Genomic DNA, 24,658 nt, shown 5'->3' with positions numbered 1-24,658 from the left:
TGTTTGCAACAGCTTGAGAGATTGAGCGGGAATCCTTATTCGAACACAATGTCTAATATGACATTAGCATCCATTTACAATCAAATATATGAAACCAAAAAAACAATAAAAGAACTCAGAAATAGAACAAATAAATCAGCACCTGTTACAATCAAATAGATAATTTAGAACATAAATTCAATTTCAAGAATTCTAGTTGTTACAATCAACACATCTTGCATATTCAAGCAAATAGGAACCAGAAATTAAACTGATTGAAGGAAATACAAATTATAAATCGAAGCAAATACAAATCAAAAATCAAAATTCAACAATCAAACAATATCAGTCTATCAAACAAACAAACTGTTATCGAAGCAAATACAACTCATATATCGAACTCAGAAATGTAGAAATCAAAAATCGAACTCACAAATGAACCCAAATTAGAAATTAGAGCTTGAAAATCGAAGTTATAGTTCAAAATCGAACTCAAAAACGAACCTGTAATTGAAACCAAAAAAACGTACCTACATGGATTGTAGTCGCTGCTGTGGTGCTGTTGGATTCACTAGCGTCATTGGATCGTAATTGTTGGAGTCGCAGGAGATGACGAGCTTGCCGGAAAATTTAGAGGTGTGCAGCTCGTTTTTTTTTTTTTTTTTTTTTTTTTTTTTTTTTTTTTTTTTACCCAGGGAAAGAATCGATCGGCAAGAAAAAAAAAATTAAGGCACATAGTTTTTTTTTTTTTTTTTTTTAATTGCTAAATAACCCTATATAGTAAATAAATTTAAAAGTATACCAATTTTTTAAAAACAACTATGTGATCAAAAATATATTCTTGGTACTTTCAAGGTGTTCCGAATACCTTGGCAATGTCCGGCATTGGCAAGCACCAATAAAACGGTTTCAAATCCAAGCACAACTTGGTACTTTCAAGGTGTTCCGAATATGTTGATTTATGTGTTCATCTAAAAATATATTCTTTAATACAAATAGAACCGCCATATGTTTAATGCATGAATTATTCATGTCAACCAAATCATTGTTAGAAGTTCAAGTGGTTCAACTCATGCATTGTTTTCCCAACTTAAACGATATATAATTACGAAATTTCATCAATATCATTTTATCCTAGATTACATAATTTTAATATCTTGTATGCAAGTTAAAATTTGGTTATAGTCTTGTGAAATATTATTTAAAGGAATTGTTATATTACGAAGCTTATTTAAAAAGCAATCTTGAACTAAAAAAAATAATAATAAGAAATATTATTTAAATGTATCTGGCTTACTTATGAGTGATTGTTCATCAACCTTCGAGTTTTTATAACGATAAACCATACACAAACACACTTATACCTCTTGCGATGGATCTCCATTCAGTCTCTTGTACACATGTATACTCTCTTACTTCCATGTGTTCTTCTTTCCATGCCATTCCCTCTTACATGTCACTCCCTCCTTCACCTTCTTCCTCCATAAAAACCTACCTCTCGCTCTAAGTTCGCCACACACCTTCCATTCGCCACACCTTCATCTATGGCGTCCAAAGCTTCTTTGCTTCTCTCGTTCCTCCTACTCTTCTCCACCTGCCTCGCCCACCACCAACAACAACAGCAGCAGCTGCCGCAAAACCAGTGCCAGATTGGAAGAATCGACGCTCTTGAGCCGTCCGATAGGATCCAAGCCGAAGCTGGAGTCACTGAGTTCTGGAACGCCGATGAGAAGCAGTTCCAGTGTGCCGGCGTTGAGTTTCTCCGACACCGGATTCAACCTGGTGGACTTCTCTTGCCATCCTACGTCAACGCCCCTCTCTTGTCCTTCATCGAAAAAGGTGTTTTATTTTTCCTTTCCAGACTTTGAATTGGTTTAAGAATAGGAATTCATGGGTTGTTGACTTGTTCATCCGATCTCTACAGGAAGGGGTGTTCATGGGGTTATATTGCCGGGATGTCCAGAAACCTATGAATCTTCTCAGGAACAACAGTTTTCCGGTCAGAGTGAACGCAGAGGCCAGAAGTTTCAAGGGTTACAAGATCGCCACCAGAAAGTACGGAACTTGAACCAGGGAGATGTTGTTGCCATTCCCGCCGGAACAGCTCACTGGATTTATAACGACGGCGAGACCGAACTTGTTGCTGTAGTCTTCTTCGACACTCAGAACAGCGCTAACCAGCTTGATCAAAACCACAGGGTAGATGAATAATATTACATTACATTAAACTATTATTAATTACCAAATTTAGAACTAACTAAAAGATTCGAGCTTATAATTAAATGTTTCAGAGATTCTTCCTCGCCGGGAACCCTCAAGGTCAAAGCGAACAACAACAAGGTCAGAGACAACCACGCAGACAACAAGGCCAGTCCCAGCAGGAGCAGCCCTACCGCAATGCTGGCAATATCTTCAACGGTTTCGATGTGGAGTTCTTAGCAGAAGCATTCAACGTCAACAGGGAGACTGCTGAGAAGCTTCAAGGACAAAGAGACCAAAGAGGTCACATCGTTAACGTCGAACAAGATCTTCAAATCATCAGGCCACCGCAGACCAGAGAACAGCAAGAACGTGAACAACAGGGAGGACGTCAAGGTGGACGGAGCAACGGTTTTGAAGAAACCATTTGCAGCTTGAAGCTAAGCGAGAACATCGATAACCCCACCCACGCTGACTTCGTAAACCCACAAGCCGGCAGGATTTCAAACCTCAACAGCTTCAAATTCCCCGTTCTCCGGCAACTCCAACTCAGCGCCGAGAGAGGCGAACTCCACCCGAACGCAATTAAGGCGCCATTTTGGACATTAAACGCCCACAATCTTGTGTACGTCACCGACGGAACCTTGAGGATACATATCGTGAACAACGCCGGGGAGTCAGTTTTCGATGATGAGCTCAGGGAGGGACAGGTGGTGGTGATCCCACAAAACTTTGCAGCGATCAAGAGAGCCGGTGAACAAGGGTCAAGGTGGATTTCTTTCAAGACTAATGACAACGCTATGGTAGCTAATCTTGCTGGTCGTGTATCGGCGCTCAGGAGCATGCCGGTGGATGTGGTGGCGAACGCGTATCAGTTGTCAAGAAATGACGCTCAGAAGCTGAAGTTCAGCCAGCAGGAGTCGCTTTTGCTTAGCCCCAGCACTTATTCTAGGAGTCAGGGGAGGGCGTCGGCTTAAGTAAAAGTTTAGCACTGAGTTTACGGTTTGAAAAATTAATAAAGGATGTAACAAGAGATGTATAATAGTGCAAGAGTAATAAGACCTTAAAACCTTTTAAATTTTGCTTACCTTTGCATGCTCTTTATTTTAACTAGGGAAGAGCCCATACTTTTGCATGGGTTTGCATGGGTTAGAAGGTGTTTTGTGTTTTGTTAAGCAACTCATCTTAAAGTACTTTGGCACAATCTAGTTTTTCAAGTTTATATTTTTGATCCCAGGGAAATTTGGGCAAAATCTAGTTTTTCAAGTTTATATTTTTGATCCTAGGGAAATTTTTGAGTTTAGATTTACAAATCTAGATTATTACCATATTTACTACAAAAGTTATTAATATTATGACATTCACATACATTGCATCTAAAACGACGAAATCATAAAGTTATTCACCATGGACGAAATAATAAAGTTATTAATATTATAACATTCACATACATTGCATCTAAAACGAGCACCATGGACGAAATCATAAAGAACAGATTACATATTTTACCAACATACTTTTATTATTTTGAAATATTGGTTTTTGCTATTTAATTGACATAAACTACTTCCAATCTAGTGACAGTTCCTTACGAATAAAAATGAAAGTAAGTTGCTATAATCAGAACTCTTGGAAAAGTGCATTGCTATTTATTTAATGAAGTCGCCTCTTGTTGGACATTTGTATTCACCCATTCTTTCAACCTGTTTAGTCTCAATTTTGTCCAATCTTTAATCAAGTTTGCAATTGCAGCTTCAACTTCAAAAGGTGTCATCTCCCTTGTAATTGCATTGCCGATATTCTATCATAATCATTAACGGAATCTTCAACTGTGATATGTAGAATATCTTTTTTTTTTTATAACTAATTTGCAGCTCTTAAAACCAGCAAATCATCATTGTTAATTCACAACATGAGGGTTAATTCGGAAATTGCTAATATCATATTAGCATTCGAATAGCCAACCACGTTTACCACTTCATACGATAAAATTAGAAATAACATTTTATGTAGACAAAATTGCAAAAATTATGGTATGCAAAATTTTGGGGTTTTAATCCAAACCACGAGTTTTTTGGATCCATGGTCCTTTTGGAGAGGTTTCTATGTGTTTTTGGTCCCTGGACTTAACTCCCGTTAAGTTGGATCTGTTAGTAATTTCGTCATTTCATATGTTAGGGACCATTTTTTGCATAAACGTTTTTTGAATTAACTCCTTTTAAATACCCCCACTTACTGCGATCTTCTTCCCCAACATTCCCCAACGTCTCTTTTCTTCTACCTTTCTTCTTCTTGAGCTTTGCAACAACAAAAATGGTGCTATGTTTTTGTGGAAAAGTTGTTCTGGTGAAAACGTCTTGGACCCCTCTAAATCCAGGAAGGATATTTTATGCATGCTCTATGAATGATTCCGTTTATGGGTTTATTGGGTGGCTTGATCCCCCAATGTGTGCTAGGGCTAAAGTCATCATACCTGGTCTGCTAAGAAATTTGAATTCAATGCAGGAACGGTGCAATGAGTTGGTTAGAAGTATGAACATGCTACAGGATCAATGCAATAGACTGATATGCAGGAACAACATGTTGGTGGCAAATGTCAAAGCATTGAAGGATGACAATTTGAAGCTGAAAATGAACATGTTTGGAAGTTGGTTTTTCTTTTTGATTGTATTCTTCTGTATTTGGCTTGTGTATGGGTATACTCTGAAGGGTGTTTTGGTCATTTTGTTGTAATTTTATGTGATGATGTTTGTAGTGACTTATAATGATAATGATATATGTATAATTTTATGATGCATGTGTAATGAATGTTTTACCAAAATGGTATGAATGTATCAGAATTAACATATGAATAGAAATGTTATGAATGTAATACCAAAATGTATATATTAGAACCAATTGTACATAACCAAAATGCACATTTCATTAAGATTTGTAACATAACAACCAAAGTTTCTAAACATAACAACCAAAGATTCTAAACATTACCAAAAGGGACACATTACCATACCTAGGATAACAACCAAGTTTTCATAACAACCGACCAAAAGTTTTCAACAAAATATTGTAAACATAACAACCAAGTTTTCATAACCAATCAAAATCACAGAAAACCTTATGCATGCATGACACATTACTTCTGGGACTAATTCCCACCTTGCCCTTTATATGTTCTAGAGTTGTGTCCCTTGTTCTTGCATTTGCTACAAGTAACACTGATATGCTTCCTTGATAGCCTCTACACTCCATCATTTGTTGGATTTTGGGAACCTCCTTCTTGTGTAGCATTCACTCCATCACATTGACTTGCCTTCTGCTTTTTTACTTAACCTTTCACCCTCACTTTATCTTCTCTTATTCTTAGGCCTTCCCACCTAAGTGTGATGTGGAGGAGGGATTAAATTTGAGGGACAATCACTTTTGGGCCACATGGATCTACCCTTAATTGGATCTACCTTAAAAGATTAAGCCTTTTACCATGTCTCTTGAAAATACACCTTGTGAACCCATTTGTAAATGTCAAGCTTAGCCTTTGGGTCTTTACTCATCTCATTTAGAGTTGCAATTGCAGATCTGCATGGAATTCCAATTAATTCCCATTTTCTGCAAGTGCATGTTTTGTTCCTAACATCAACCACATGTTGATCCTGCAAAGCTCCTTGAGACTTCAAATTCCTCATTGTTGATCACTTCCATATCTTCAGGTTCATACCCATTTACAACATTTATACAAGAACCTTCCACATCACTTTCAATATTGAGAGTGAAGTCTCCCATGTCCACATCCACATCCTGTATATTATTGTCAACATCCATTATGTCATCCACATGATCTTCATCTTCTGTTTGTCTCTTATCTTCTTCATACTCTGGATCACTATTTTCAGATTCATCATACTCTTCAAAATTTGGATCACTTTCTTGAGATTCATCATCCTCTTCATACTCTTGATTACCCTCTTCAGTTTCTCCATCCCCTTCATACTCTGCGTTATCATCATCACTCCTAATCAAATTTTCCGTAAGGTTATCAAATAACTCATTCAATTGTTCATCAGCATTATTAACAGGGGGTGTTGTAGCATCCTTCATCAACACTTGATGCCTCTTGAACAACAGTTGCAGCCTCCCTAACACCATCCATCTCATCAATATGAACACAAGTTGTTGCCTCGTGAACATCAGTTGAACCATCCTGATCATCATTCTTTTCCTTTGAAATGTGAAGACCCTCATCAATATAATATAAATTAAGCCTCTTGCTACAAGAACTTTCACCTATATTGGAATTCCCAACCTTACCCCTTATATACTCTAGTGAGAAACTATTATTCTGACACCAAAAACAATCAGAGAAATTAAACTCACCATTACCATGGTTCACATTTTTCAATGGGAAATCTGCATGAACTTGACCCTCAACTTAACGGGAGTTAAGTCTAGGGACCAAAAGCAGATAGAAACCACTCCAAAAGGACCATGGATCCAAAAGCAGATACAAACCACATTTTTTGTTTTGTTTGATAATTTATATATGTTTTTAGTTTTTGGATGATTGATAATTTAAGAGGAACACCCTAAAAAAATTCCTGGCTTCGCCCTTGCTTGGTGTTCTTGTTGCTGTCAAAGAAAAAAAACATATTAAATGTGTTTTTTTTTGGTTATCCTACTGGATGTTCTAGGTGATATAGGGTTTGTTCTAATTGAATAATTGAAGTGGTATTACTTCTTCACTGCACACTCGATTTTAGTTAATTCATTTTTATCTTGAATAAATGAAGAGTGTGTTTATTTCTCACTAATTATATCTCTCTTGGTTTGATTATTATAAGTGGAAAGTATATTATTATGGAAGTTGGTCCTGGTGAATCAATACCTCCATTTTAAAGCTTTTAAAAGCATGACACCATCGAATATACTAGGGTACTTTTGATAGCTCTTTATTATCAATATTATTATTATTATTATTATTATTATTATTATTATTATTATTATTTACATAAGAAAAGGAGTCGGCATAGGTGTTGTCGGCACATGGCAACCTATGCCAAAGACATGTGTCGGAAGACATTTCGTCGAGAAAATTTTCGAAAAAAAAAAAGTTTGATTAATTACCTGTGGCGACGACAAGTCGTGGGGTAGGTATCGGGTGTTTTTTTTTTTAGTTTTTACAGTTTTTGTACATTTCCATTCCTGCATTTTTAACAAATCCAAACACTTTGCAATGTATATCAATTGAGATACAATAATTAGCTACCATTTTTCAAATTCAAAACATCAAATTTAAGTTTAATATTATAATAAATACTTAACATTGTTCAAAATATTACAAAACATCAACCATCATCATCATCATCATCATCATCTTCTTCTTCTTCATCTTCTTTTCCTTCTTCTTCCATCCTCTCGTGCTCGACAATTTGTTGAGAGGTACTCCCTTGTGTGTTGGAGTTGAATAGAAAACTAGGCAACAGTGGCAGTTGGAATCTTCACAACGAGAATAACTAAAACAAGAAAAAGACATATTTACCCCAAACTCGACACTGACGCAACATTGCTTGAAATCCATTACTTGAAGCTTTGCCTATCCTGAACGCAGGTAAGGGTCATCTTTACATGGTGGGTGTTTCCAAGGAGCACCAAATCGTAGTTTATCTTTGATGATTTTTCCCTTCTGAGCATCAAAAGTAAACTTTTGCAGGATTGACAGTGCTCTATCCATTGCAGGATTGACAACAGTAACCTGTAATGAGGGTGTAACACCCAGAATCAGAAGGACCAAGAAAGGAAAGGAAACCGTAAGTCAAAAGGGGTCAACTCATCGAGTCCAAGGAAGAACTCGATGAGTAGGAGCGGGATCTATTTGCAAGGTTAAGTGACCGACTCGACGAGTCAAAGAGTGGACTCGACGAGTCTGGTCTGGTTTAGGAAGCCCTAATTCCGGGACTTGGTACCCTATTTAAGCTTCTTATTTTCTTCCCTAGGGTTCATTTACATCCTCTCTTATCCAGATCCCAAAACCCTAGCCACCCAACACCATTATTGAGCTAGTTCTTGCCTTGTGAGTGAATTAAAGTTTGGAGAAGGAGGAAGGACCTTGGTGGTGCAAGAAGAAGCTATAGATCCATAGTTGGGGTAGCATTTCGGACCATTTAGAGGTAAAAAGCTTATACCTTGACTGTTAATCATCTAGATCCCCTTTCTAGCATAGATTTGGTCACATTTGGACCATTTCCAAGGTCAATCCGAGTATTAAGCCTTTGAGGATGGATTAGACACAGATCTGGACACTCTTGAGCTTTAGAAGCTGAAAGTTGTTGGCTATATCCAACTGAGATCCCATTACATGACATAGACCTTCTTTCTAGCTTGGATTAAGAGTTTTGGCTTCATAACACCTTGAGTGCACATAAAGTTAGCAACTTTACGTGCAATGCTAGCATAAGGAGTCCAGATCTATGAGTTTAAGGTGTTGGAATGGACTGGAATCGGCAGAATAGAGATGTCATAAGATGGACTCGACGAGTCAGTTCATGTACTCAACGAGTCGGGTTGCAAACCCAAACCCTTCTGTTTATGAGTCGAATTAGTGTTTGGGTTGGAGAAGGACTCAACCAGTTTGTGTCCGTAATGGACATGAAAATCATGGTACTCGACGAGTTTAAGGAGGAACTCGGCGAGTCCAAGGCAATCTCCTTAGCTTATGAAGATGGACTCGACGAGTTGTAGAACAACTCGACGCGTCGGTTGAAGATGGTCCCAAATGTTTAGGTGAAGGAGAGCCCGTTGAGTTGTTGGTAGAATCGACGAGTAGAGTCGAGGTTGTTTTGGGATTTGCGGAGTATGGACTTAACGATTTGGTAGAACAACTCGGTGAGTTGAGTCAACTGGAAGTTGACTCTGACCATTAACTTTGACCTTGAGAAGGACCTTGACCAGAGTTGACTTATTTGGCTTCTTGAGGACAGTTAGGCTAAGTGTTGTTATTGGTTTTGGTAGCTCGGGGAGCTGGAGGAGCAACAGTTTGGGGAGTTATCGGATAGCAGCGAGAGGGTTTTCAACAGAGTTCAGTAGTGCAGGTGAGTGTCCCTTTATGTGAATGGGTCTATGGCTACAATGCCGACTCATGCAGTTATGAGCAGGAAGACCCGGGGGTTAGACCTAGGCACTGTTTTCTAGTATGATATTCTGGACCAAGGTCCAATGTCGGGCGGGTGAACAAGGAATGGTCTGCATGATAGAGTATACTTGTTGTCTGTGTGATACTTGTATGTGCCTGGTAGGGGTGAGTGTGGGTGAGGTCCCATATCTCACCATTAGCAGAGTATGGACAGGGTTCCATGACTCATCGGTAACAGGACAAGGGCCCGTGACTCATCAGTAACAGGACAGGGGCGGGGCCCAAGACAGGCGAGGCCTTAGTACACGAATGCAGTAGAGTAGTTATGGTTTATGGGTTATGCGATATGTTATATGTTTGTATATGTTTAGTGGGCGGGACCCAGAGATATGCGGGGCCTAAGCGAAACAAATATGTACGCCGAGCAGGGATTGAAGTCAGGCAGGGCCTGTTGTAGCGGGCGAGGCCCGAGGTAGTGGGTGAGGCCCAGTATTTGCAGTATGCAGTTATGTGTGTGGTATGTGGTAGGTTGTGGAACTCACTAAGCTTCGAGCTTACGATTTGTAGTTTTAGTTTTAGGTACTTCCGATGGCGGAGGGAAGAGCTCGGGGTGATCGAATGGCACACACCATAGTTAGTCAGCTTGGGATGTTCACTCTGATAATGAGAACATGTTTTGAATTGCTACTCCGAGTTTATGTTATGACTTATGTTATGGTTTTAAAAATATGGTTTTAGTAATGTTTAAAAGGAATTTTTTAGTTGTGATTTTTGGGTCGTTACAGAGGGAGAAGATTTGACATTAATTTCTAACAAATTAAAAAAAACTAGAAATTTGTATTGCATTATTTTTGAATCACGAGTTTATAAAGCATAAAACTTACTTGCAAATGTGTTATATATGCATATACCATGAGTGACACATAACAAAATAAGAGAAATCAAATTAATAATTAATATTACTTCATAAACTGTTATATAATTATATTACTTACGTTTGGTAATAACTGCTCTGTTTTAATGCATATATCTCTAAAAGATAACGTGGATTTGTCCCAAGTGCCTGAACAATCAAATCGCACTAGAAATTTAAATAAAAAACATGTATAAGTCCTTCAAATTTTAAAGGTATTTAGAACTAGAGATTTATATACTTTGGCTTGTTGTGGAGTCGATCCAAATGTGTTTTATGTTGAATGAAAAAGGAAAAAGTAAAAATCTTTAATGTTTTATATGGTTTAAATTTTCATAATTAGAAAAAAGAAACAAGATATCAACATGGGATTAAGTTACCTCACGTGAAATGAAAATATCAAGAAACCCAAAATCCGTAGAAGCTGCATACGAATAATAGCTGCAAAATTGTGGTGAAACATTGTATATGATTTTAAGTTATTTTATCCAATAAGAATAAATAGATGGAATATTACCTATCAGAAGTTTTGAGAATAACGAAAAACAAATTTCATTTCACTTAAAGCTATTATTCTTCATATCAAAGTATCATGAACATCTATACAAAGACCGATGAATCATCCACCAAAGTAGCATTTTTCAAAACTTCAATATTGATTATTATTAGTGGAAGCTATAAGTGTACTTGAAAGTACACGGTTTGAGCAGCTCCGGACAACAACTCCAGATTACACAAATATATATATATATATATATATATATATATATATATATATATATATATATATATACATATATATATATATATTCACACACACACACACATACATACATACATATGTTACACATATAATCTTCTACTTATTATACTTATTGTATTTGTTTTAATTTGTGTGGCCCGTTGTATTTAGCCTACAATGTTTAGCACAGCCCAAATCTTATATCATGTATATATTTGGTGATGGAATACAATAATTGTTCATGGGAAAATATGGTGCCTAACATGGTATCAGCGTAATCTCTCTAAAACACTAGTCGATCCTCAGGGCAGCGGTCTTTCTTTTGTTCTCTTCTCGACTTCTATCTTTTCTGCATCATGACTGGCTCAGAAGGCTCTTCCAAAACCAAAACCCACTGATAAAATTTTTGGCATCACAAACGTAAAGTCATATGTCCCTCTTCTACTTGATCTTGAACACATGAATTATGATTCATGGAAAGAATTATTCAAGACCCATTGCATTGGGTATTCCGTCTATGGTCATCTTGATGGTTCATCTCTCAAAGCCGATGAACCTTAGTGGGAAGAAGTTGATAATATTGTCAAACAATGAATGTATGGCACTCTCACTCAGCCTCTCCTTCTAACCATTCTCAAACCTGATGCTACAGCAGCCGAAGTTTGGAAGTCTATTGTAGATCTTTTTCCTTGAAAACAAAGAATCCAAAGCCATAGAACTTGATGATGAACTTCGTTCAATTACTATTGGTGACTCAATGATCGTTCAATATTGCACTCGAATAAAGTTAATTGCTGATATTTTTGCTAACATCAGAGCCGTAGTTCCACAACATAATCTTGTTATCTATGCCATTAACGGACTCTCTCCAAAGTTTGCTCATGTGGTTACCACCATTCGCCATCAGAAACCATTCCCGACTTTTCTTGAAATGTGGTCGACGTTAACACTTTTTAGAGCGTTCTATGCTTAAGGAACAAAATCGTGTGGTACCAGCCATTCATCAAGAGCATGCTTCATCCCCTACTATCCTAAATACCACACATGGAAACTGCACTCATGAAAATTGCCCTCCAAATAATCACCGAGGCTCTTCCTTTAATGGCAGGGGCGGTGGTCGGAACTCCAAAGGCGGCGGCAAGAGTGGTCGTTCCTGTAGAGGAGGCGGCAGAGGTCGACTTGGTGGTGTCAGCGGGAATTTTAGATCGCAAGCTACTCTTGCTAGTAATAGCAGCTGGGGGATTTGAAACCCATGGCCTGGAGCGTCTTCCAATCAGCAACCCAACAGCAATGTTGTTGGGCTTTTACCTCCTCCCCACACATATTGGGCTAAGTCTTAGCATAGCAATCCATATAATCAGCAACCTATATGTCAACAATTTAATCAACCCACTTCGACTTCAACTTCAACTTATCCTCCACAAACTTTTATTGCTAGCCCACATTTTAATCAGCCCAATACATGGCAGAATTTTTTTCCCTGATCAACCAAGCGCTCTCCCGCAAGCATTCTCTACCGTAAATCTTCAAGAACCCGGAAATGTTGATTGGTATATGGATACCAGGGCAACTGTTCACCTTCACGCTCACTAAGGTATTCTCAAGTCCTTTACAAATAAGTGTTCTAATTTTTCTTTTTAGTTGACAATGGATATCGTGTTCCCATTACTCAATCGGGTAACTCCTCCATTAGCAGTAACCCCTTTCGTACATTAGCTCTTAACATTGTTCTTATCACTCCATAAATAATTAAAAACCTTATTTTTATTCGTCAATTCACTCGTGAAATCAAATGTAGTATTGAATTTGACGAGTTTGGTTTTCTGTGAAGGATTATCTCACCAATCAAGTCCTCCTTCAATGTAATAGTCAGGGTGATTTATATCCCATTACAAGTCCACCTCCTTAAGTTCTTCTTGGTGTCAGCTCATCCACGTGGCACCAATGTCTTGGTCATCCCGACCATCAAGTTTTTCCATATTTACTTTCCAATAAGTCTATATCATGTAATAATAAGAAGTCCTCTAGTTTGTGTCATGCTTGTCAACTCGGCAAACATGTTCGTTTATCTTTTTCTCTATCGAATAATGATGCTGCTTTTCCATTTTAAGTTATTCATTCGGATGCTTGGACTTCTATTTTATTAAGTCATAGTGGAATTCAATATCATTTCATTTTTCTTGATCAATTTTCTCATTCTGTGTGGGTGTATCCTCTTCGTAAAAAATCTGATGTTTTTTCTAAATTCATGATTTTTGTGCTTATATCAAAAATCAATTTCATGCTGACATACAAACCTTTCAATGTGACAATGGCAAAGAATTTGATAATTCTCAATTTCATACCTTATGTGACATCAGTGGCATCCATATGTGCTTCTCTTATCCTTACACCTCTCAACAAAACGGGAAATCTGAAAGAATGCTTTGAACTATAAATAACATCATACATACTTTGCATATCCGGGCTCACCTCCCTCCAACCTACTGGGTTGAAGCTTTACACATGGCCTCACATCTTTTAAAAATCCTTCCCTCCACCACCTTAGAGCATGACACACCATACCACAAACTTTTCAAAAAACATCCATCCTACTCCCACCTTCGTGTTTTTGGATGCCTTTGCTACCCTCACATAAACAACACTCACAAACTTCAACCTTGTTCGGTTCCTTGCATCTTTCATGGATATCCCACCAACCATAAAGGTTTTCATTGTCTTAACCTCCATACAAATCAAATTGTCATCTTTCGTCATGTTACATTCGATGAAACAATCTTTCCGTTCTGCTCTATGACTCCAACACATTCTCATGACTATGAATTCCTCAAGTTAGATGACACCCATAATATCTTTAATGACCCTAGTCATCCTGATCAACGTCTCGGTCCTTTCTCCTATACTTCTCCTCCCGGTGCCTCTAATCTTGTCGACACCTCTACCTCTACTCCTACTATATATCAAGAAAACAAGGAAATGATGGCCAGTGGTCACCGAAAACACACAAAATCAAAAAACAAAAAAAAACGAGAAAAATCCCAAATTATTGCCTGTTGTGGCAGTGAAAGAGAGAAGTTGGAAGGAGAGTGGAGTCGCCATTGAAAGAGAAAAGTTGGAAGGAGAGTGGAGTCGCCATTGGGGAAGGTCAAAGGTGGTGAACGGAGGACAATGGTGAACGGTGTCTGGGGGTGAACGACTGTAACCAGATAAACCCCAAATTCATGGTAAAAAGCTTCAACAAACACTAACAAACAAAAAATTCGGAGTATTGATGTTGACCAGATGTGTACCTATTGCTCGTCACCGGTAAGGAGTGCCCAATTGCGATTTTCATCGAGAGAGAAATGGGTGCCGCCTTTTGCTGCAAAAACCCTTATGCTGACGAGAAGTCGTCAGTATAGGATTTACATAAAGGACGTTGTCCCTGCTTTTGCTGAAACAAACAAAAAAATTTAAAAGTGAAAAAGTTGTACCGACGACATGTCGTCGGGATAGATATTTCACGCGGATTGCCACGCGGCATGTTGTGTAACGACCCAAAATTTAAGACCAAAAATTTCTTTTAATAAATCATTACTTAAAGTAAAGTCATCATTCCAAAACATATTATGAGTATAAGTTTTCAAAACACATGTTCATTATCAGAGTAAACATTCCCAGGCTGTCTAATCTATGGTGTGTGCCATGCGATCACCCCGAGCTCTTCCCTCCGCTACTGGAAGTACCTGAAACCAAAACTGAAAACCGTAAGCACAAAGATCAGTGAGTTCCCCACCCTACTACATACCATGCATAACCACATACTGCACATACTGGGCCACGCCCACTATCTTGGGCCTCGCCCCTACCTCGGGCCTCGCCTGCTACAACGGCCCCGCCTGGCTTCGAGCTCCGCTCGGATACAGATCTGTTTTACTTAGGCCCCGCCTGTCACAGGGCCTCGCCCGCCAACAAATAATAACACATAAACATTTCATAACTAACACATACAAATGGTTCTGTCCTAAGGCCTCGCCTATCCTGGGCCTCACCCTTGTCCTGCTACTGATGAGTCATGGGACCCCGTCCACGCTCCTAATGGTAGTGAGGTACGGGCCTATCCCACTCTCACTCCTATTCTAGTTCGGGCCTCCCCCTATTCTGCTACTAATGAGATATGGAACCTCATCCACACTCTGCTACTGGTGAGATACGGGACCTCTCCCACACTCACCTCCCTACCAGGCACATACATGTATCACACAGACAACAAGTATAAACTATCATATAAAAAATTCCTTGGGCACCCGCCCGCTATTACTGGACCTTGTCCTGAAAATAATACTAGCATACTATGCCTAGGTCTAACCCCGTGTCTTCTACTCATAACTACATGGGCCGGAATTGTGGCCTTAGACCCATTCACACAAAGGGAAACTCACCTGCACTGGCTGAACTTGCTGATGATCTCACTAGTTGCTGCCTGACAACTCACAGAACTCCTGCTCCCCTTGCTCCCCGAACTACCAATATCAATGCAACACTGAGTCTAACTGACCCCCGAAAGACAACCAAGTCCACCCTGGCCCAAAGTCAAAGTCCTGGTCAAAGTCAACCTTCCAGATCAACCCTACTCGCCGAGTCACCCTACTGACTCGCTGAGTTCAAAATGATCAGATACCTTCCATTCGCGACTCGACTCGCCGAGTCAGTCCATGACTCATCGAGTCTACCGATTTCTGAGTCCAGACTTGTCCAACTCACCGATTCTCCACCCGACTCACTGATTCGAGTCACAACTCGAAGGGTTTTGGGGTTTCGCGACCTGACTCGCCGAGTCCAAGAACAGACTCGCCGAGTACAAGGCAATCTTCATACGACTCGACGAGTTGTTCATCCCACTCGTCGAGTTTCTCCACAACTTCATGCTACTCGCCAAGTCCACTCAAGGGACTCGCCGAGTCCCTTCAATTCTCCTTACATGCAGAGGACTTTTGAGTCATGCATGGACTCCAAACCGTAGATCTACCCTTCCCAAGCCTATTCCCTACGTAAAGTTGCAATCTTTACGTGTAGAGAAGGAGATCTAGGCAAAACATGCCAAAAACTAGGGCTTAAGGAAAAAAGACTCCATGATCCACTCAAGAGCTGATACTTTACGGAATTCTAGACCAAAACAAGCATGGATCTGAGGTAGCAACCTCAGATCTGGACCTCAAGCTCGAGATTGATTTCAAACATGGCTTAAAAGCCCCAAAACTCACAACCAAGGGAAATCTGGAGGAGAGAAACGACTTAATACCTTCAAATGCTCTGAAATGATCCCCAAACTTCGGATCCAATGCCACTCCTTGATGCTTCAAAGATTCCCACTTCTTCTTCTTTTAAATCACTCAAAAATGGCCAAAAGCATGAATGAGCACAATGGGGGCTTAGGGTGCGGCGTTCTGGATGTGAGAGACAGTAAAGGAGCACTATGAAGAAGAATGAGGCGATTAAATAGGCTCCAAGCCCTGGATTTAGGGTTTTCCTCGCACAGACCCTACTCGCCGATTCGCCTTGGCCGACTCGCCGAGTTGGTCACTTATTCCTCGCCTCGGATCCCGCTCGGAGTCGTCGACTCCTTCCTTGGACTCGCCGAGTCGACCCTTAAATTAGGGCTTTTCTTTCCTTTCTTGGCCTATGAAACTTTGGGTGTTACAACTCTCCCCCACTTAAACTAAACTTCGTCCTCGAAGTTTACTATACTCTACTATCGGCGATCTACCTCCAAAGCCCCACCATCCATTCTAGCACCAGCTGCCTAACTTTGCTGGCTTTCTGTTCAATCATTCAGACCAACGCCAATCCTTACAGATAATAATCTGGGGTCCATCCTGAGCCCGAACATCCTGTAACACAACTTACTCAACCAACAATCTTTTTGGTAATCTCCAAATACTGCACTGACCCCGTAGGGGTTCACCCTTTCTTTCCTTACGCGCTTTCCTTGCCTCTCCCAAGGCAATGCTCCATAACCATCTATCCCTTCTGCTGCGGTGAAGACCCTTTCCTCACCAATCTATTACTCCCGCCACTCCCAGTACGGGTCATCGTTACCAGTACCCACTGGGCATTCTTCCTACTATCATTCGGTGTCGAGCACCCCACGATCGACTAACTGAATTCCACCATACTCTGCATCCCCGCACTGCTACTGACTAGAAACCCTGCTCTTCTTATCTGGATTCCGAATGAACTGAGACCATCCTGGTCCCTACCAACCTATCAATATTTGGATTACCGACTCTCACCGATTACTGACCCAGCACAACCACTAGTCGCTCCCAGCGACATTCGAAGATACTTCCGCCACCTATACTGCTCAATCTATTTTACCATGCTGGCACTACAATTTCCTCGGATCCCTGATCCCCTTGCCTAGACGCTAAGATTCTTACCAGGTCCCACCTGTGCTGCTAAAACTCACGGGCCTCGCCCACGAGTCTCACCCAACTATATCCTAGAGCGGCCTCTTCCAAGGTCTCATCTCTCAATGGCTATACAGGCAACTCCATACCATTCTCATCCATTCCCCATTCCCGATCCCTATCTGAAGGCTAGGAGATAAGGGCCTCGCCCCGACTCCGCCAACGAAGCTACTACAAAATGCTACGGCTGCCCCGTAGTCTGACAACACTTCCACCACTGACTGCTAGTGAAGGCTACAGCCGCCCCGCAATCTTACATCACTTTCCACCACTGACTGCTAACACGAAAACATCTCCTGCTATTTGACCTCAAGATCTCCATTCCGACTCACACGAGTTCTACATGCGGCCCTTTAACCTGAATCCGAACCACATACCCACCATTACCCTTTATACGCAATCACTGATGGGAAGTTCTCAAACTCGCAACCCTGAACTACTCGATCCGTCAAACGCTGAACTACCTTCTTTCCTTCTCAGAATTATATACCCGATCTGGATTTGCGTGCCCTTACCCTTATACACTCGGAGGATTCTCCCCCACTTTGATCCTGCTTGCACCTCGATGATCGATGAGAAGAAATCCCAATCCTTTCTACCATAATCAATCCGCTGAGGAATCCTAAGCTTACCATAGCTAAGGATCTAACCTGTCCATTCTAAAACTTATACGGCTCTGAACTAGCGAGACATACCGAGTCTCTCTAAGGCATGCTATGGATACTGCACTCAAAGTAACCTTCTTCGATATAACCCATCCCTTAATTACTAACCAATAACCAAGGTATGCAAATGGCATATAACTCGATCACAATGAACCCGCTCGAAAATAAAATGCTCAACCGCTAATGATGCAGAACCATAACAATATAATCATGCACAAAATAAAAGAACTGAAAACGGAAGTCGCATACCTGCAATGTACGGCGCTGCTCGCATCTCCAGAGTAGCCATCTGAAAAGCCTGACCTCCTACCGCAGGCGCCTCCGCACGGCCCTGACGGCCGTCTGTGATCCTCAAAGTTGCAGGGGCAGGTGCCATCACCCGTCCTACTGAAAGCAAACTGGGGCACTGGGCCTTCTTGTGGCCCTGCTGATTGCAGTGAAAATATATCAAGTCTGATCCCTGAGTGATGGTAGCAGTACAATCTCTGCTAAAATGACAAGTCCGACCGCACCTGAAATAGCCAAACTCACCACCACTTCCACTCCTGCACGCGCCCCCGTGCGTCCTGCCACACCTTCCGCATCGATTGCGGTCCTGATAATCCCTCGATCTCGACTCTGATCCCTTGGGCCTTTTGCCCGAACTCGCGGCTACCTGAACCTCATCTGGCTTCCTCTTCCGGATCTGCTCCAAATCAATTTCCCTCTCCCTGGCCCGAGAAATCATATCTTCCAGCGTCTTACAACCGGACCTACTCACGAACTCCCTGATGTCATCCCTCAGCATCTCGTGATATCGTGCCTTCTTCATCTCCTCATCCGCGACATACTGCGGAACAAGAAGGGCTCTCTCTCTGAACTTGGCGGTGATCTCCGCCACAGTCTCAGTAGTCTGCGTCAAATCCTGAAACTCCCGGGCCAACTGCTGCACCTCAATAATCGGCGAAAACTCCGCTCTAAACCTTGTTGAGAAATCACTCTAAGTCATTGCATCCAACGCGGCATCATCACCCGAAGCGTGACCAATCTCCTCCCACCAATCCCTTGCTATGTCCTTCAGAATACAGGAAGCGAGTCTGACCTTGTCCTCCTCAGGACACCGGCTTGTACGGAATGCGTTGGTAACATCAGCCAACCATCTGCTGCTAGCGATGGGGTCCCTAGCCCCATGATAATATGGTGCCCCGCAAGCCCTAAACTCCCGAAATGTCAAGGTACGTGCTCCCAACAAAGCCATCATCTCAATACGGAAGGCTCCCAGCCTCTCATCCAAAATCTCCAATATACCCTCCTTGACTGTGCCAAAAATCACAGGAGTCTGAGCTAGAATACTGCGTGTAACCTCCGCTGATATCAACTCTCTCATCCGCTCCTCGAGCTGCTCGGCACCTAAACCCGAGCCTAATCCCTCTCCATGCCTGATCCGCCCGCTGGTCCCTCTTGAAATGTCACCATACTGAAACATATAACATAACCACTATCAGCATACTCCTCACTGCTGCGAGACCAAACATACTCACTACCAGGTTCCCGGTCTTGTCTTGGCCTTTCCCGAATCGAGTACGGATCCTCTGCTTTCAGTAGTACGGGCCCATACTACCTTCCACATCTATCCGTACTTTCCTCAGGAACTGCTTTGACTCCACCAGGTCCCTTTTCTACTTCTACTGCTCCCAGAACTACCTCATCCTAGGCTTACCCTAGGGAAACCTTTGACTCAACTCAAACCAGTCCTCAGCTGCTGAAGGCCTCCTCGCAATGCCAATTAGCCATCACCTGGATACCATCACATGTGACGAGGCCCAGATAATCCTTCAAGTAAAAGACTCGTTCCTACAACGGTTGGACTTAAACAAGAGTTGTGCAATAGGACCAAATCCAACACTCTGAGATTATTCAACCCTGATCACATGTGACGTGACGTATCCACCTAATGGCTAACTCCCATCACTTCGAATCCCACAATGCACAAAGCAAGCAACATTCAGACAAGGGAAAATCTAACCATAACATACTCAAGCAATCATATCCACACAGCAAGAATCTGAACTAGCATGCAACACAACTCATAAACTCAGGCATAACCTAATTAGGCTATCCTACTACTGACTATTCAGCACTATCATGCAGATCAAAAGCACATATAATAGGCAGATAAGGCATCCTCCCTAGATCCTTAGTCCTAATCTAGCATGATGTTCTATTAACTGATAATCAAAACATAAACTTGTATGGGTATTTTGGGGTACTTACTTGAGCTCGATTGATTGCATGCACCACACCTCTTTTCTCTTTTCAAAGTTTTTTTTTTTTTTTTATCTTTCCGAATTGTTTTTGCTTTTCTAAAACTATTTTCTTTATCAAAACTCCCTTTTTGCAAAACTGTCTTTTCATTTTGAAAACTTCTTTACCAATTCCGAATCCCTCAAACCAAGGCTCTGATACCAACTTGTAACGACCCAAAATTTAAGACCAAAAATTTCTTTTAATAAATCATTACTTAAAGTAAAGTCATCATTCCAAAACATATTATGAGTATAAGTTTTCAAAACACATGTTCATTATCAGAGTAAACATTCCCAGGCTGTCTAATCTATGGTGTGTGCCATGCGATCACCCCGAGCTCTTCCCTCCGCTACCGGAAGTACCTGAAACTAAAACTGAAAACCGTAAGCACAAAGCTTAGTGAGTTCCCCACCCTACCACATACCATGCATAACCACACACTGCACATACTGGGCCACGCCCACTATCTTGGGCCTCGCCCCTACCTCGGGCGTCGCCCGCTACAATGGCCCCGCCGTTCCAGGCCCCGCCTGGCTTCGAGCCCCGCTCGGATATAGATCTATTTTACTTAGGCCCCGCCTGTCACAGGGCCTCGCCCACCAACAAACAATAACACATAAACATTTCATAACTAACACATACAACTGGTTCTGTCCTAAGGCCTCGACTATCCTGGGCCTCGCCCATGTCCTGCTACTGATGAGTCATGGGACCCCATCCACGCTCCTAATGGTAGTGAGGTACGGGCCTTTCCCACTCTCACTCCTGTTCTAGTTCGGGCCTCGCCCCTATTCTGCTACTAATGAGATATGGAACCCCATCCACACTCTGCTACTGGTGAGATACGGGACCTCTCCCACACTCACCTCCCTACCAGGCACATACATGTATCACACAGACAACAAGTATAAACTATCATATAAACAATTCCTTGGGCACCCGCCCACTATTACTGGACCTCGTCCTGAAAATAATACTAGCATACTGTGCCTAGGGCTAACCCCGGGTCTTCTACTCATAACTACATGGGCCGACACTGTGGCCTTAGACCCATTCACACAAAGGGAAACTCACCTGCACTAGCTGAACTTGCTGATGATCTCACTAGTTGATGCCTGACAACTCACGGAACTCCTGCTCCCCTTGCTCCCCGAACTACCAATATCAATGCAACATTGAGTCTAACTGACCCCCGAAAGACAACCAAGTCCACCCTGGCCCAAATTCAAAGTCCTGGTCAAAGTAAACCTTCCAGATCAACCCTACTCGCCGAGTTCAAAATGATCAGACACCTTCCATTCGCGACTCGACTCGCCGAGTCAGTCCATGACTCGTCGAGTCTACCTATTTCTGAGTCCATACCTGTGCAACTCACTGAGTCTCCACCCGACTCACTGATTCGAGTCACAACTCGAAGGGTTTTGGGGTTTCGCTACCTGAATCGCCGAGTCCAAGAACAGACTCGCCGAGTACAAGGCAATCTGCATACGACTCAACGAGTTGTTCATCCCACTTGTCGAGTTTCTCCACAACTTCATGCTACTCGCCGAGTCCACTCAAATGACTCGTCGAGTCCCTTCAGTTCTCCTTACATGCAGAGGACTTTTGAGTCATGCATGGACTCCAAACCGTAGATCTACCCTTCCCAAGCCTATTCCCTACATAAAGTTGCCATCTTTACGTGTAGAGAAGGTGATCTAGGCAAAACATGCCAAAAACTAGGGCTTAAGGCAAAAAGACTCCATGATCCACTCAAGGGCTGATACTTTACGGAATTCTAGACCAAAACAAGCATGGATCTGAGGTAGCAACCTTAGATCTGGACCTCAAGCTCGAGATTGATTTCAAACATGGCTTAAAAGCCCCAAAACTCACAACCAAGGGAAATCTGGAGGAGAGAAACGACTTAATACCTTTAAATGCTCTGAAATGATCCCCAAACTTCGGATCCAATGCCACTCCTTGTTGCTTCAAAGATTCCCACTTCTTCTTTTTCCTTTAAATAACTCAAAAATGGCCAAAAGCATGAATGAGCACAATGGGGGCTTAGGGTGCGGCGTTCTGGGTGTGAGAGACAGTAAAGGAGCACTAGGAAGAAGATGGAGGCGATTAAATAGGCTCCAAGTCCCGGATTTAGGGTTTTCCTCGCACAGACCCTACTCGCCGAGTCGCCTTGGCCGACTCGCCTAGTTGGTCACTTATTCCTCGCCTCGGATCCCGCTCGGACTCGTCGAGTCCTTCCTTGGACTCGCCGAGTCGACCCTTAAATTAGGGCTTTTCTTTCCTTTCTTGGCCTTTGAAACTTTGGGTGTTACAACTCTCCCCCACTTAAACTAAACTTCACCCTCGAAGTTTACTATACTTTACTGCCAATGATCTGCCTCCAAAGCCCCACCATCCATTCTAGCACCAGCTGCCTAACTTTGCTGGCCTTCCGTTCAATCATTCAGACCAACGCCAATCCTTACAGATAATAATCTCGGGTCCATCCTGAGCCCGAACATCCTGTAACACAACTTACTCAACCGACAATCTTTTTGGTAATCTCCAAATACTGCACTGACCCCGTAGGGGTTCATCCTTTCTTTCCTTACGCGCTTTCCTTGCCTCTCCCAAGTTAATGCTCGATAACCATCTATCCCTTCTGCCGCGGTGAATACCTTTTCCTCACCAATCTATTACTCCCGCCACTCCCAGTACGGGTCATCGTTGCCAGTACCCACTGGGCATTCTTCCTACTATCATTCGGTGTCGAGCACCCCACGATCGACTAACTGAATTCCACCATACTCTGCATCCCCGCACTGCTACTGACTAGAAATCCTGCTATTCTTATCTGGCTTCCGAATGAACTGAGACCATCCTGGTCCCTACCAACCTACCAATATCTGGATTACCGACTCTCACCGATTACTGACCCAGCACAACCACTAGTCGCTCCCAGCGACATTCGAAGATAGCTTACAAAAAACTACGTCGTTTTGCTTTTCTGCACTACATAATAAAAATAAATGAAAATTAGATTTGTTGTAACCTAGCCAGACGTCTTGTCGTCGGCACAAGTTTTCAAAAGATCACGAATAATTTCGTTGTTCCCGCCGAATCTATGGCGACAACATGTCTTGGCACATATCTTCTGGTCAAACAAATTTGGCCAAAGTTGACAAAAGATATACTGACGACAGTCGACATAGCCCTACTTGTAGTGACAACTTACGTTGTCGAGATAGGTGTCGTTGCCATAGCTCCTTATTCTTATAGTTCTTTCAACTATTATAATTCAAACCACACTCTCAACAATTTATACATACAAAATATCATTATCTCTCTCACAAACTCTTTCCATGCACCCAAAAAAAATCTCTTCATCTCAAATAAGGAAAACCTTAATAACCAACACAGAAAACTTCAAAACTTCAATCACTAAATCTTTCACCTCTAAACACCCAATCACCAAACCTTCCATCCTCAACCCTTCTATCACCTTCATGTTATCGACCATCATTTGATCAATCTATTCACTTTCCCTCTATCTACTACTTTCTTACAATCATCCGCAAATATTTCCATTCTTGATAAAAAAAAACGACAACCAAATCATTCCCAACATCTTCATTTCTTATATCATTTGATGACAAATAAACAGAAGGTTTTTCATGTACTTACATCAGAAAACTCACTACAATAACCTATTCTACTCTCAAATATGAACACACAACCTATTCTATTGATTATTGTATACTATCTGTATATTACAACCAGATTACAATGAACAAAGATCAAGAACACAGAATAAACTAGTGAGAGAGACTAGATATTATGAAACCCTAGTACTCTGATCTAAAAACTGGAATGACGAATAATCTAATCCATAAGCATCTCTTCACCTTTATACTCCGGTTCAACCCGGATACAAGAAAGATCCGACACTGGGATCCACATGCACAACCGGTACAAAAACTTTCTCACAACACCCTGCATATTCTAACTTATAACATAATAAACCCTCTCTTATAAATATTTGATTGACATCTTATTAGTAATATTTCAACATCCCCCTCAATCAAATATTTATTATTTTTCTATACTAATAACATCAACAAGACCCAACCTTTTTACCAAAAACTCATGTTGTTTAACATTTAATGACTTTGTAAGACAATCAGCATTTTGATCACAAGAACTTATTTTTACTAATTTCAACACACCACTTGAAAATTTTCCCCTAATAAAATGAAGATCAACTTCAAAATGCTTGGTTCTTTCATGAAAAATTGGATTAAGTGCTAATTTAATAGTTGAATC

The 24,658-nt window shown here is 41.4% G+C and overlaps 1 protein-coding gene across 1 annotated transcript; it reads left to right on the top strand.

Annotated features, from left to right (window-relative positions):
• Positions 1 to 1,407: 1,407 nt before the first annotated feature.
• Positions 1,408 to 3,218, top strand: LOC145048564 (11S globulin seed storage protein G3-like). The gene is made up of 3 exons (XM_078997096.1): positions 1,408 to 1,818; positions 1,904 to 2,178; positions 2,271 to 3,218. Exons 1-3 carry the CDS (start codon positions 1,524 to 1,526, stop codon positions 3,153 to 3,155), a joined length of 1,455 nt encoding a protein of 484 aa, XP_078853222.1. The 5' UTR covers positions 1,408 to 1,523; the 3' UTR covers positions 3,156 to 3,218.
• Positions 3,219 to 24,658: the final 21,440 nt, after the last annotated feature.

The sequence above is a fragment of the Lactuca saligna genome, chromosome 5 (assembly GCF_052625555.1).
Source record: "Lactuca saligna cultivar CGN05327 chromosome 5, ASM5262555v1, whole genome shotgun sequence".
Taxonomy (NCBI): domain Eukaryota; kingdom Viridiplantae; phylum Streptophyta; class Magnoliopsida; order Asterales; family Asteraceae; genus Lactuca; species Lactuca saligna.
Note: the sequence above shows the minus strand (reverse complement) of the source record. Positions and strands in the feature narration are given on the sequence as shown.